Raw genomic sequence first — 15,872 nt, forward strand, 5'->3', positions numbered from 1 at the left:
ACTGACAGTTGAGGGAGGGAGAGAAGTTGGGTGAGAGGGAGAGGTTGAGTGAGAGAGAGGAAAGGAAAGCTCTCTTGCTAGTCAATCCGAAAGCCCTGACCTATATTTCCGTAGCCTTTGAAGGGTGTTGGAGCCTGCCTTGGTACTCGTACGTATGTATATATGAGTTTGTAGGTTGACATATGTGTTTGAGTGGGTGTATGCATGCTTGCTTGTGATTGTGTGTGAGCTGATGTTTATGGGATTTAAGGAATAAAAGGGCTATGGTGTATGTGCGTGTATGTGTGTGTGTGTGTATGTGTTTGTATTTATGTGCCTCTTCTGACTCTTACTTACATACTTTTTATGAGAAGGGTTATATTTTGTGATTGTTTGAGCGTTTATACATGCAAGCATGTATAAGCTTCTGACTGTGTGTGAGATCATCTTTGTGGGAGAACAGGAATAAAAAAAAGCTTTCTTATGCATGTGTGCATGTGTGTATGTGTGTGTGTGTGTGTGTGTGTGTGTGTGTGTGTGTGTGTGTGTGTGTGTGTGTGTGTGTGTGTGTGTGTGTGTGTGTGTGTGTGTGTGTACATACGTGTGTGTACATGTGTGTGTGTCCACCCGTGTGTGTTTGCGTGCGAGCGTCCGTATGCATGTGCGTGTGTGTGTGTGTGTGCGCTCCACAAACACAGCAGGAGTGTGTAAGCAAATCAGCGTGTGTTTATGTGTTTGTGTGGCGGCAGCGTCTGCCCCCGTCCCGCCGCTGGCGTGTCACAGCGTTTTACGAGCCCTTGTCACTCCCCACCGCCGTCCAGAGGTGAGACTGCCCAGAGTTTAAACCCATTCTCTCTGATTGGCCAACACACACACACACACACACACACACACACACACAGCCTACTTGTGTGTTAAATAAACACATCATTAATTTTATATTTATTTGTGATTATGGTTTTTAATTTGGGGGGTTCTTTTCATATTAGAAAACTAAAGACACTAACATTATGAATATATTAGAATAACATACTTGGAGACAATGCTATTGAAATAGAAATGAGGGAAAAATAACTTGCGAACAATGTGTAAAAGAGATTGGGTCGTCACGCATGGCTCTACAGAGACGACTATTCCTCCTTCCACTATTCCAAATACCACACAGACACACATACACACAAACATAAATAAAGCTTTTTTTGTGTTCTCCCATAAACTCGATCTCGCACAGTCAGAAGCTTGAATGCATTAACACACACATACATACATGTGCACGCTGTACACAATCAATCACACACACACAATGAAACAAACACACCGCACACACACAAACAATCAAACACACACAGTGGAGAAATGAGCCTTACCTCAAGTAACCACGGTTTGAGCTTGCGGTCCAGGATGATGTCAAAGCCCAGCACCTCGAAGCAGACACTGTCGCTCCCTGGTGGCTGACCGGGGCGACACATGCGGTACGCATGCAGAACGTGGGGCTCGGCTACGATCAAGGTCTTGACCACCAGCTCCTGGGGGGGGGGGTCACACACAAACACACACACATGTACATCTAGTCAGTGCATGGCCTCCACCTTCATCCACAGTGAGTAATAGATGAGGCAGAGAACAAGCTAAGCGTATACAATCAATACTGGGGAGTGTGCAACACTTCCTGTGAGTGTGTTTGTACCAGACAGAGTAGCAATAGGAAAGCATGGCAACCGCTGTAGGTATCTGTAGTTGAGTAGTTTTTTTTTTTTTTGGCCAGGATATTTGCTTTATATTTGAAGTAGTCAAGGGCATAGCCGGAGAGAGTTCATTGCAACCTGGTACGGCCTCTTTGTAGAACAACCAAATGCATAGTAGGAATAGTTCAAATACCAACCTTTCTTTCCGTGTCATTGAGAGTGCTCTTATGCAAGATTGTGGACAATGAATATGAAATGTACTGTTCCTACGCAAACCTGCCCGCGACTTGTAGTGCTATTATCTGCTGCAACAAAGTGCTATGGTGTGACCTTTATAAAGATGGCCATGTTAAAATCAAGTGACTCTTGCGAGAGGGGAGAATATGAGCGTCTGAGTATATCTGCTAGTACTATGTAGTCATTGATATCGCTGTAATGGCTCTAATTTAAAGCACCTGGTTTGGATCACCATATGAGCCTATGCAGATCTAGCTCTAGTCTATGGGTAACTTGCTGGTGATACAGCTAGCGCAGATATGCCTCTTAAGCCTATTACAACTAACGGCAAACACTTTTATTAGATCTTCTCCCGGCAGTTGTAATAAGTACAGATAAACCTTTCAGCAGCAGAACTGCACATCACCGACATATAATAAATCCACAATTATATTAGGCTTGATAAATTAACATTTGCTAAATTACAGGCGGGTGTGCACAACTGCGCATGCGCACACACACACACACACACACACACACACACACACACACACACACACACACACACACACACACAAGGATGCTCGTAGGCGATTCTGGAGATGGATTGTACGGGTAGATGCTCAGCAATCATACTACAGCTGTGTGCGTGTGTGTGTGTGTGTGTGTTTTAGTTTGTGTGTGTGTCCGTCTCCGGCTCAGTGGCCATGTCACTGCCCCTCATTACTTGCCCAATTCCTCCAACTATTTATCTGGGGTAAACACACACACCCCCTGCCCCACATCCCCCCTGCGTGCTGCACACACACACACACACACACACACACACACACACACACTGTGTAAAGAGACCCCTTTCCCATGTAGAGGCCAGCCCAGTGTGTTCAGCCTGTTGTCTGCCCAGCGTTGTCTGTCTGCTGGGTGTGGAGAAAGAGGAGGGTAGGGGCAGCCTGGCCCCTGCCTGATAAGACAGCGCACAGCTTCCCCCCATCTCTCTCCCTCTCTCCCCTCCCCCCTTCCTCTCTCTGTCTATTTCTAACATACCTCCACCCACCTGTCCATCTGCCCAAAGGTCTCGGAGGCTGCCCACTACAAACTTCTCCTATTGCCTGCTTTAATGCCTAAGCCTCTAGCGTGTGTGTGTGTGTGTGTGTGTGTGTGTGTGTGTGTGTGTGTGTCTGTGTGTGTGTGTGTGTGTGTGTGTGTGTCTGTCCTTATTGTTACTGCCGTAACCTCCCTCTACACTATACTGACCGACATTTGTTGTCATGCGCCAATGTACGATGTGAAACAAAGACACGGACAAAGAGTGAGTGAGTAATCCAGGGAGAGAGTCCGATGTTAACTCTTGCCCCACCCCTACCTGACACCACACCATTAACTTAGAAAGATAATAAAAAAAAATCGTCCATCTTCATCCAGTGAATTAATGATCACACCAATGCAAATTAACGACAGCTTCTAGTGTTTGGTGTTGTTTTTGTTCTGTTTGTTGTTTTGGCCCCCTTGAGGCCCTGGTTGGGCTAAATGAAATTGAAATGGTACTGAGGTAAAGAGTGGTGTGAGTGCGATCGACATGCATAATTATAACCACACCGCGCACAGCAGTGTTGGATGAATCATGTGGGTGGGCTTTTATGCAATTTATAGTGTGTTCTCAACTCCACTGCACTAGTTATTTTTTGGTCTTTTTTGTTTTATCAAACATCATGTGATAATTTTTGTATCTGCAGTGTTAGATTACAATGGACAATGAACATCATATGTTTTGTTTTCCCAGCTTCCAGGCCTGCGCTGCAATCAGGGTCAATAACCTAGATATCAAAGACGTTCTGCAGCCTATTCCCACCCATATATACCTACATACACATACATGATTCTCAAGACAGACGCTATTCTGGCAAACCAAACCTTCACATTGATGCCCCTGGCACAAAACAAAGAGCAAAGACAGCCAGTTGGATCAGTATGGAATCCAAAATGAAAGAGCGAAGATGAAAGGTGAAGAAGGGTGGGACTAAGACAGCAACAGAGAGAGAGAGAGAGAGAGAGAGAGAGAGTTGGAGTACAAAGCACAGCGAAGCCATCCCTGTTGGACAGTGCTCAGAACTAAAGTGAAACAGCTACTTAAAGAAGGAGAGAGTTAAAATGGAGGGGAATAAACTGAGAGGGAGGGGTAGAGACAGCAGGAGAGGGGGTGGAGAGTCTTGGCCAGGACCAGCCATTAGCGTCCCACGACTTGCGAGAAGGTCGTAAGGGAGAACGAGATTACAAAAGACAAGACAAGGGAAGGGAGAGAGAAAAAGAGAGACAGAGACGGAGAAAGGGAGAGGGAGACCAGGGAGGTACTGAGGAAACGGAACGGAAGTATAGAGAGGGCAAGAGGGTAAAGGAGGGAGCAGAGAAGGAGTGTGAACAACGTGAAGGAGGGCAGCAGAGGTGAAACTCCTCCAGGTGAAGCAAGAGGTTGAAGAATACAGTCGGGGCGGACAGAAAGGCAGCCAGGTGGAGGTGAACAGGGTTTAAGGAGGGGCATCGACACGCGAGCAGGGGTGCAGACGTGCCACCGGCAGAGAGGGGAGGAGAGAGGGGAGGAGAGGGGAGGAGAGAGGAGAGAGAGGAGGAGAGAGGGGAGGAGAGGGGAGAGCAGAGAGAGGAGAGGAGAGGAGAGGGAGGAGGAGAGAGGGGAGTAGAGAGGGGAGGAGATAGGGGAGCAGAGCGAGGAGAGAAGAGAGAGGAGGAGAGAGGGGAGGAGAGAGGGGAGTAGAGAGGGGAGGAGAGAGGGGAGCAGAGAGAGAAGAGGGAGGAGGAGAGAGGTGAGGAGATAGGGGAGCAGAGCGAGGAGAGGAGAGAGAGGAGGAGAGAGGGGAGGAGAGAGGAGAGAGGGGATGAGAGAGAGGAGAGAGGAGGAGAGAGGGGAGGAGAGAGGAGAGAGGGGATGAGAGAGAGGAGAGAGGGGATGAGAGAGAGGAGAGAGGAGGAGAGAGGGGAGGAGAGAGGGGAGGAGAGAGGGGAGAAGAGCGAGGAGGAGAGAGGAGAGAGAGGAGGAGAGAGGAGAGCAGAGCGAGGAGAGGAGAGAGAGGAGGAGCGAAGGGAGGAGAGAGGAGAGAGGGGAGGAGAGAGAGGAGAGAGAGGAGGAGAGAGGGGAGGAGATAGGGGAGCGGAGCGAGGAGAGGAGAGAGAGGAGAGGAGGAGAGAGGAGAGAGGGGAGGAGAGAGAGGAGAGGAGGAGAGAGGAGAGAGGGGAGGAGAGAGGGGAGGAGATAGCGGAGCAGAGTGGGGAGGAGAGGGGAGGAGATAGGGGAGCAGAGATGGGAGGAGAGAGTGGAGGAGAGAAGGGAGGAGATAGGGCAGCAGAGATGGGAGGAGAGAGGGGAAGAGAGAGGGGAGGAGAGAGAGGAGGAGAGAGGGGAGGAGAGAGGGGAGCAGAGAGGGGAGAAGAGACCAGAGGAGAGCCCGGAGGAGAGACCGGAGGAGAGACCGGAGGAGATAGGGGTGCAGAGAGGGGAGGAGAGAGAGGAGCACCAAGGGGAGCAGAGAGAGCAGGAGAGAGGAGAGAGGGGAGGAGAGAGAGGAGGAGAAAGGGGAGGAGAGAGAGGAGGAGAAAGGGGAGGAGAGAGGGGAGAGGGGAGGAGAGAGGAGAGCAGAGAAGAGAGGAGGTCCATGATAGTGGGATTGATTGGTGCAAATGAGTGCTGCGAGATAGGGAGACGCAATGAGGAGAGGAGAGGAGGAGAGGAGGAACATAAGAAGAGGAAAAGTGAGGAATGGTGAAGAGAGGAGCAGAGAAGATGGAGAGGAGAGGGGAGAGGAGCAAACCGGAGGAGGAGAGGAGATGGAGAAGGAGAGGAGAGAAAGGAAGGATGAGGAGATAGGAGGATGAGAGAGAGGAGAGGAGGAGCAGCATTAAAAGGTTACCTAACAAGGAGAAACAATGGCCCTGCAAACACTTTAAATCAGTGTGAATAAATTGTTGTGGCATGTTGTGAAAGGCCAAGAGCAAAGAGCATGAAAACCATGGGGACCTGGAAATCAAAGAGTGCAGAGAGACAAAGGGCCAGGGTCAGCAAGGAAAGAGAGAGAGGAAGAACTTGGAGAGGGAGAGAGGACCGAGAGAGTGGAGAGAGAGGAGAGAAGAGCCGAGAGGGAGAGTGTGGAGGGAGAGAGAGGAAGAGCATGGAGAGTGTGAAGAACATTGTGGAAAGAGAGACAAGGAAGGAAAGAAAGAAAGAGAGGGCGAGTGAGAGAGAGAAAGAGTGTGAGAGAGAGAGAGAGAGAGAGAGAGAGAGAGAGAGAGAGAGAGAGAGAGAGAGAGAGAGAGTTGGGGGAGAGAGAGGCAATAAGATGAATTAATTGGTCGGTATTAGAACAAAAACAAGCGTGGCGAACAGGAGGGAAAACAGCGGACAACGAGATAGAGAGAGATGAATGGAGCGAAGACAAAAGAACAGAAGCGAGGACGAGCAGAAAAAGAGAGAGGGAGAGGGAGAGAGAGAGAGAGAGAGAGAGAAAGAAAGAGAGAGAGAGAGAGGTAGAGTGAGATAGAGAGAGGTAGAGAGAGAGAGAGAGAGAGAGAGAGAGACAGACAGAGAGAGAGAGACAGAGCGACAGAGAGAGAGACTCGCAAGGTTCACGTTGTGTGAAGGAATGGGCCAAGGCTTGCACGATAAATAAATATGAGCGGAGAAGAGACAGCGGGGAGGTGATCTTTGCGGGGATTTTTGTTGTTTACACCGTGGCTCTTAGTGAAATTAAACAAAGCGCGGAAGCCCGACGACTTGCTGTCATAACAGAAGCCGTCAAAAGCTTGGCGGGTGTTGGAATGTATACTGTAGGTAGTGTGTGTGTGTGGGCCGCTGGGGTCTGTGTCTTTTAACGAGGACTGTGTGTGGGTGTGTGTCTTTGGCGTGTGTGTCTCTGTACGTCTGCATGTGTCTGAGTGTGTCTCATGTATGTGTGGGTGAGTGTGTTTCTTTGCATCTCCGTGTGTGTCAGAGTTTGTCTTATGTGTGTGTGTGTCTGTGTGTGTGATTTTTTATAATGTGTGAGGTGAGTGTGATTGTGCATGTGTGAGTGTGTGTGTGTATGTGTGTGTGCGTCTGCACTTGTGTGCGTGTGTGCTTGCGTGCGCAAACGTGTCTGCATACGTTTCTGTATACGTGTTTGCGTCTACATTTGTGCACGTGTGTCCACATTTGTGTGTAGGAGTGTGCGCGCGTGTGTTCTTACAGAAACATCGCCCCAGAACTTGGCCACGTCGTGATGGTTGGCACGGAGGAACTCGGTGAACCAGCCGATGGAGCGCTTGCTGCCCTTGTCCGCTGTCTCGTCGCGCTCAAAGTTCTCGTTGTGTTTGTTGACCGAGTAATTGGTCAGGTGCATGTAGAGCTGGCTCTGTTGGGGAAAAAACGAGAAAAGACGGAGAGGGTTGGTTAACAATCATCAGAGGACGTTTGGCACAGCGAAGTGTGGTGTCCTTGATTACTAGTTTATTTATCTATTTTTACTTAAATTGTATTTATTTATCCATTTCCTTTTTTCTGTTATTCTAGGTGAGTGTACTGCATGTTCAAGTAGGTGGGGTGGGTGGGATGTATTTGTTGTTTGTATGTATATGTAAACAAAAAATAAATAACATGGATATGTTAGTTTAAGTGTATGCTCAGTGTATTCAGTGTTCTGCAACATTTCCAAAAAATAAAATCATACAAAAAATAAAAAATCATAAGTGGGTTGCTGCAATGTAGCCCTCTGTGAAAGAAATCCTTTGAAGAGGAGCTTGGACTTTATTACCGCCGTTACACTCAAGACACACTTCAACACAGGTACCCTGCAGGGTCGATTCGATAACTTGCCTTTACAACAACAATAGACGGCTGAGCATGCCATAACGGCAGCGATACACACCGACACCGATAAAGACATTGTGTGACGATCGCAAAATGACCCACAATGCCGCTGCCAGTTCACCTTTGGCGGTATCCAGGCCCTCTCTTTTTAACACAACAGCTGGTAAAGCGTTCGCTTAAACACCACCACAGTCAACCCCCCACCACCCCCCACGGCCTCCAACAAATGACCCCAGCCGTTTTCTGTGGGAACCATAAGGACGTTGGAAACACCTCAAATGCCCCAACATGGCTGCTTAGCTGAAACTCAAGCTGCCCTTTGTATAATCTCCCCTTTTAGCGCCATTAAGCGCCTCACAATGGCCTCCGGTCTTTGTGTAAGACCCACAAGGTAATAACGGCCTGACCGCCTTGAGGCCATCTTGTTTTTTGGGGGTTTGGCGCGGCTGTCTGGAAGTCCCTCTCCGATGGGGATTGAGCCTCCATCCCAGAAGCACGTCTCCCCTCTATCATGTGTCACCGAGTGGGTAAGGCAATACAGCACAGTGTGTGCCCCATCCGACAGCTGGCCACTCGCTTTGGTGTGTCTGCCTGTCTGTCTCTGTGTGTGTGTGTGTGTGTGTGTGTGTGTGTGTGTGTGTGTGTGTGTGTGTGTGTGTGTGTGTGTGTGTGTGTGTGTGTGTGTGTGTGTGTGTGTGTGTGTGTGTGTGTGTGTGTGTGTGTGCGTGCGTCTTTCTGTATGAGTGCGTTTGCGTATGTGTCTTTCCGTGTGTGTGTATGTCTTTCAGTGTGAGTGTGTGTGTGTGCGTTTGTGTGGGTCTCTCTGTGTGTCTGTGTGTCTTTCTGTGTGTTTGTGTGTGTTTCTCTGTGTGTCTCTCTGTGCGTCTTTCTGTGTGTGTGTGTGTGTGTGTGTCTCTGTCTATCGTTCCCCGTGTGTGGCGATACGGTAAACGGACACTGCGAGCGACAGCAGAGACAGAAGACAGACCCGGCGCTGCATGTGCGGCGCTGGGCTGCGGCGTGGCATCGTCTGCCACGGACTGAGGCCCAGTAGGTGCCCGAACCCCCCCCCCCCCCCCCCCAAGGCAAACACCAGCGGCAGCCTGCCTGCTACAAGACGCTGCGTGTGCCGACCATATGCACGCCGTGCGCGTACACTTATGAATATGAATGGCGTGTTTGAGCATGCCGCACGCGACGGTTCCGTGCAACGTGTGTGTGAACCGTGTGTTCCGATTAGGCTCGGATTCCGGCGGGCTGTGTCTGCGGTTCGGCGGAGAAGGCGCTCACGGGCCTATAATTCAGCGCCGGCGTTCAGGCTGGAACCCTTTGGAGGCGGCCATTACGGGGGAATGTGTTGAGTGACTGTACCGCGGGGCACTTTCTTTGTATCCGACGCACACCCAATCACACGCGCCGCCTTCGCTCACACCGGGGATCTGATGCTTTACTCCGATTATATGCAAATGTGTTCGCATGGGAGATACCAGCGTCTATTTTCACTATGATTTAAATTGTCTTTGTGTGTCCGACTGTGTACATTTGTGCGTGTGTGTGTGTGTGTGCGTGCGTGCGTACCTATTTGCCTGCCAGATGGACAGCATGCATGCATGTGACTCTGCACGTCTGTGCACGTGTGGGTGCATGCGTGCTTGCCTGCCGGCCTCCATGCATGTGGGTGTGTGTGTGTCCGTGCTTGTGCCTTTGCTTGTGTGTGCGTGTACGTTACCATGCATCTGCGTGCCTTCGCGTGTGTGTGTGTGTGTGTGTGTGTGTGTGTGTGTGTGTGTGTGTGTGTGTGTGTGTGTGTGTGTGTGTGTGTGTGTGTGTGTGTGCGGCCCCCACCAGGTTGGCCTCGCTGGGCGCGTGGTACTTCTCGGTGCCCATGCGCACAAGCCCGTCATCGTACAGGTAGATGCGCAGCGGGTCGCAGGATGTGACCAGGATGTAGATACGCAGGTCAAACTTGTAGCCCTCCATGAGGAAGGGCTTGTCCAGGTACTCCTGTACGATGAAGTGCTCCTGGGCTGGCAGCTTCTCGCAGTTACGGATCAGCGAGATTCTGCGGAGAAGAAGAAGAAGAAGAAGAAGAAGAAGAAGAAGAAGACGACAACCGATAATTTATTATTAATCCTCTCTGGAGGTGGGGGGAGGGGGTTGTCTTCGGCAGCATAATAAAATATGGCACATGAGACAAAAAAAAAAGATAATTAAAAAAGTGATAGATGGCCACATAGCTGGGGAGCGTGAACACTGACTGATGGCTCCGTCGTTGTCGTTGTATATATCGCTGCTAAGAGAAGAAGTAAAAAAAGGGAATTGACCCCAGCGGTATAGAAGCGTCGCGTTTCCGGGCTTCAACCTCCGGTGTTGACGACATGTGGCAGGCGAGGAGGACTTGGGGGAGCGGCGTGACGAGTGTGTGTGGCGCGCGACATGCAGGTGCTGTTGTCATGTCTGTCTCGTCGGGGTTATTGCAAAACTTTCTGCCAGCTCGTAACGGGAACGTTCACTGAAAGCGCCTCTATGGTTGGATGCCTTCGGAAAGCAGAGCGAGTGCACGTGTAAGTGAACCGTTGATTGCATAGTGCAACGTTGATACGTGTTGCAGATGATTTATCATGGCAGATGTATGACTTTAAACGCTTTTGTCACGGGGTCCGGCAAGAGCCGAACTTCAACACAATTCTATTTATTAACAGTTTCCAAAAAAACGAATCTGACAGACTTATCTCACCCAGTCAAATTTGGTCTCCAAATGCGGAGATGATTGATGGCAGCTCATAACCGAATTCAATAATCATACGCAGAGAGGGCCGCCAGGCGAGCCTCTGACAGCTATGGACAGTGTGTGTGTGTGTGTGTGTGTGTGTGTGTGTGTGTGTGTGTGTGTGTGTGTGTGTGTGTGTGTGTGTGTGTGTGTGTGTGTGTGTGTGTGTGTGTGTGTGTATCTGACAGTATGTGTGAAAAGCCCTTCCACAAAATGTGTTTTGGTCTATTAGTGTGCTTATATGTGTGGCGGGCGATACTGCAAAGAAGAATATTATGTAGTTGTTGTTAGATGATTTTGTTGCATATGAAAATACAGTTTGATGTCAGGCTTCTGTAGAGTTAAAGGGTAGAGGCAACAGAAATAATTTAGTTCATTTCATTGATTAAATACAGTTTTCATCTCGACATTTTCCTAACAATGCGAAGGTCAGACTCATGGTTCCGTGACATCTCAGCGTTTTCCCTTCCTCTTGGACGCGTATGCTTTAGAGAAACCTTATTGAAAGCATATGTAAATAAGAAAGGAAATCACGCCTGAGGTCTTTTCCAAAGAGAACAAGCTGCTTGGCTCCGTGCGTTGTCGAACTATCCAAAGTTTTGTTACAGTGTTTATCGCCGAGTCTGGATTTAAATAAAAATGCAAATAAAAAAAATGTTCATGAGAAAAAAAGAACATGGGCTTGTCTGAGAGCTGCACTGTCAGCATCTGGATGATATCAAAATGTTTCCCCCTTTTTTTTGGAAGCCAAACTTTATTCTTTACTCCAAACAGCCTACTGCATCAAATACAGGCCCTCTCTCCCTCTCAAACCCTGGGTCCTGGTTAACAGGAGCCAGTATCCTGACCTCTCTTCAACCTCTACGCTAACTAATTTGCTTTGGTCCCATGTCAATGTCACTCAGGCATTATGATGCACAGGCTTCTGGCTACCCATAAAAAAGAGAAAGAGAGAGAGAGGGAAAAGGTCTACAAGTAGTGGAGTAGTTGAGTGAAAGGTTTGTTTTTCAAAGTGCCATTTAGCCAGTTTTTCTGCATCGCTCAGAGCTAAAGCAGATTGGGGTTAAACTAGTTGTGTACACAGCTTGGACTACTCAGACACACAGACATTCATGCCAAATAAGTATTGACTCAAAAATGACTATTTGTGATCTAACCGTACCATGGCACCTGGCCAAAGATGTTATTTTGGTTTCCTGGCTTTAATAATTGCACCGTGATCTGTATCTAAATGTAAAAATAAAAGTAGATTAGGGCGTTGATTTGTTGTTGCCAAAGCATTTATCAGTCCAATAATCTGAAAGTACACAATTTATCCAAAAGATCTTCGCAGAGGCAATATTTAAATCAGGGTTCAGAGAGCGGTGCATCTGAGGTCGGGCTAGGGGTACTTCCTGCCGCTCAGGGACTCATGGAGCGGGGGTGAGGAGTGATAAGTACTTGTGGAAGTGCCTGAGGGACGGGTGTCATCTGAGGGGGGTGGGGGGGGGTCATTGTCTCCAGGGTTGATCAATCATCCCCTCCCGCCGTGGTGTACCTCGCGGCTAAACGACCGCCACACGGTCGCCGCACGCCGCACCGTGTTCAGTGTCCTTATCGGAGGCCAATCGACAGACAGGAACAGGGAGAGCGGTGGAGACACGGGGGGGGGGGTGGGGTTCAGGTGCCAGACAGGAAGCTGATGGGTGCCTGTGGCCTCCGACGCTGAGAGCGCCGCCTCTCAAGGCCTGAGCCACGACGCGCCGGCCGTTAATGCCGCTAGTTAGCGGCCAGTGGAGGGGGCGGCTGGTGACATGATTGATGAGCCGGAGCTGTCGGTTGATCACGGCCCACTCGCCTCCCCCCCCCCCCCCCCCCCACGCCCCCCACACCCATCCCTGCGCCTCTATTAAATACGTCGCAGAGAAGCTCTTCCCTGTCTAACCGCCAACATTTTATTTAATTAACAGCTTTTTTTTTGGTCTTGGTCCCTCTCCTCACAAGCAACGCTTCAGACACAAACAATGACTTCATTTAGTCGCTCGGCAGAAAAATAAACTGCGTGAGAGGACGGGTATAACTTAATATCCTGCTGCGTCACGGCGAGCGCAAAAAATAAAGAAAAATCTAATCTTGCGGGATGCATGCCGTTGAGTGGTCGAGGTAAACTCATCATCTTTCACTTTGCGACTCTATTGCAATAATTCAATCGTTCTGTGGCTTTTTATATTGTAATAAATAAAGGCAACCCAGTATATCATGGAGCACAAAAATAAGGCTTACCAGAAAGGACAAACTCGAGCAGAACGAAAAAGAGAGACAGAAAAGACTCCGGATGATTTGTACTTCAATACCACCACCTATTGGTGCCTGTAATAAATACACCGCAGCTTTCTTGGCCCACAGGAAACATATTTGCAAGGTTTACAAATCCTGATTAGAAAACAGGGAGATCATCATGCATTTGTATTTTCCCATTTAATTCTGTCCTCCATTGATATGTTTGTCTTGTAGATTAGGCATAGCCAGGCACACCTGAAGATGAACTGTGTTGACAACCAGACAGATAGAACCCAAGACAAAGAACATCTCTTGCTTCTGTTCAGATTCATTGGTGTTTGTTGGACTCACAAGCAACACAAATATTGCAATTCGTTTGGTCCATCTCATTATCAGATGGTTGTTTGCTATTCACAAATTACATTATCTGACAGAAATCAATGCGCAGTTTTATGGTGTGCTATGATTGCTTTTCCTGCATCTCAGAAACATTTTCGCGCAGTATCTAGAAGATCGAATCCTACAGGAATCCTGGTGGACACATTAAAGCGGACACACAGAGAGGAGGAATCCGTCTACTGACGCTGATGATGCACTAATCAACTGTTCCCTTTCCGTTTAGAGCATGAGACACGTTGGACAGATCCAGGGGCTCCAGGAGTTTCCTGCTCCGTTTCATAGTCTGGTCCATGTCAGTGTTCATTAATCACATACGGAGACCTTCAAGGAAGCCATTGACAGACACAGACTTAAAGTTTGTGTGTGTGTGTGTGTGTGTGTGTGTGTGTGTGTGTGTGTGTGTGTGTGTGTGTGTGTGTGTGTGTGTGTGTGTGTGTGTGTGTGTGTGTGTGTGTGTGTGTGTGGGCCTGGAGGCATTGACGTGCTAGAGATGTTGATTTATGCGAAAGGTAGGTGTGGTATAGGACGGATCCTGTCCTGGGAGCCACTGCAGCCATTCGGCTCAAGTATTACATTAAATGACCTTCATGCCCTTTCTCTCTCTCCACAGACATCTGTGTCTGGGTCAGAGAGATTCCTGTTTTCATTTAGTTATTTTTTGTGCACATACTCCTTCCGGTTCCACCACCGCCGGGTTCATTCTCCGGCTCCCATGGCCTTTCTTGTCCTGCAAACTGCTCGACGACACACCTTTTCCCAATACTTCTAATGCTTTGAATGGAAGCGCCGGCTCCCAATGTGATGCAACCCCCTTCCAATTCAAACAGAGTCTCAGTGCACCAGTCTGAGCCGTAACATTGACCTCCTGTCATCCCAATGTGTCTGTTTTCCCCTCAGGAACACATGGTAGACGGCAGACCTACCCGTGGCCCATGGCTCCGTTGGCGGGCTTGACGATGAAGGTCTTCTGCTTGCGTTTGCGCCGCAGCTCCTTGACGTAGTTCTGGAACTGGGTGTACTCGGCCGGGAAGATCCAGGTCTTGGGGATGAAGCCGTACTCTTGAGGCTGGCACTTGATCATCCTGCATGGGGAAAACAAGCCCGGGGATAGAGGGGCAAGCGGGATCAACCAGGATACGCGCCGTTCTCCAGAGCAGTGGAGGCGTCGTGTTAATGTGGAAGATGCTTTAAATGCATTACACTTTGTGCTATTACACAAGGCTTGCACGGTTTCAGATTGGAAAATGTGTCTTGCACATGGTGTTCTTCTGGGCAATTACCTTGCTTTCGCTGTAGAAAATCACAACGCTGTATTTATTCCTATGATCTTGCCGTGTCGTATCTACCAGTGTGTACATCCTAGTAGCCATATGATCAGTATTTAGCATGTTAGCACATTTCTTTCTCACAACCAGCCAGCCTAAGCACCAGGGTTTAGCATACAAACAGTGGACGCTCGTACCTCATGCATACGCCCGAGCCGATTAGGGAAACTTACTTGGACATGTTTCTGGCCAGACAGTCTTTGCGGCAGATTTCGCCCATGCCAGGGAAATGGTTAATTCTCTGCAGAGAGACAGGCAGACATAATAATGTTGTTAGGGCCATTACGCCACTCAATTCCACCCCCGCTTCTCCGTAGAAACCAGCACATTAAAGGCAACCTGAAGTGAGCCTACGACGTCCTGACATTTATGCCCAATTACGGACCCAAAATAAAAAGGTGAGGCCGGGACCTCTCCTAACCCTAATTTAGTATACCATGTCTTTCCCCCCTTTCTCCCCGTATTTCTTTTTTTTATAAAGGTTGGGTAGGGCAACAGGGAAAGGGGGGGGTTTGGGGGGGAAATATAATCAATCTCAACTCAGAGGGACCGAGGTAATTGGTTCTGCATCGAGGGCCGTTGTGATTGTAGGCAGTGACAGTTGAATGAATTGCTTTGAATGTGTAGAAAGGGGGCGGTGGTGGTAGGGGCGGTGTTAGTGCTGGTGGTGGTGGTGTAACTCACAGAAATAACGGTGTTGTTCTGTATTCTTTGACCGAATGAGCTAGAACAGGGCCGTTAATTAGGCCTTGTATGAACCGAAACCTGACAGCAAACTTCCAGAGTAAATCACAGCGAGGGAAGAAAAAAAAATAAACAACAGTAAAAAACATCGAAAAATGTAGGCGAAAGAGCGCCGGTGGTGAGTGCGGGGTATGAATGCTAGAGTGCAAAAAAAAAGAAGAAATCTGTGATAATCATCCAAACCCGACAGACCTAATTACGGATTTCGGGGAGGGAAAGAGATCGCACAATTCACAGCGCGCCAGGACCAGACGTGGCAAGACGAGAGGAAATCAAAAGCGATTGTTGTGGGGGATTTCCTTCTCCTCGTCCTTCAAAGCACCCGGTCGCTCACACACACACACACACACACACACAACACCACGGCAGCGGCGAAGAGACGGCCATTACGCCGATGCGTTGGGATTGTTGTTTTCCATCTGTATAATGTTCAACCAACTCCAATCAGCGGCCGGTCCCCCTGCTCGCCCTGCTGCCTAGCTAACGAGCAGCCCTCTCTGTCGACCGGCGTGTGATTTAATCGTCATTAGTGTCGGCTCTGATCCAATAGGGGCTCCTGAGGATGGATGGCAAACACATGGAGCCGTGCAGGAGGGACCCGGGGGCCCCGGGTTCGGCTGGTAGCACGCGGGGGAAGGTCAGACGGC

The 15,872-nt window shown here is 49.1% G+C and overlaps 1 protein-coding gene across 1 annotated transcript in view; it reads right to left on the reverse strand.

Annotated features, from left to right (window-relative positions):
* ttll7 (tubulin tyrosine ligase-like family, member 7) overlaps positions 1-15,872 on the reverse strand; it is a gene marked incomplete at both ends in the record, with an annotated part of 68,946 nt that overhangs the window by 45,899 nt on the left and 7,175 nt on the right. The window contains 5 exons of the mRNA XM_079739320.1: positions 1,347-1,505; positions 7,109-7,273; positions 9,574-9,790; positions 14,080-14,238; positions 14,655-14,722. Coding sequence (XP_079595446.1) covers positions 1,347-1,505; positions 7,109-7,273; positions 9,574-9,790; positions 14,080-14,238; positions 14,655-14,722 — 768 coding nt within the window. The remainder of the gene's footprint in view (positions 1-1,346; positions 1,506-7,108; positions 7,274-9,573; positions 9,791-14,079; positions 14,239-14,654; positions 14,723-15,872) is intronic.

Source organism: Pollachius pollachius (assembly GCF_949987615.1).
Source record: "Pollachius pollachius genome assembly, chromosome: 7".
Classification (NCBI taxonomy): Eukaryota; Metazoa; Chordata; class Actinopteri; order Gadiformes; family Gadidae; genus Pollachius; species Pollachius pollachius.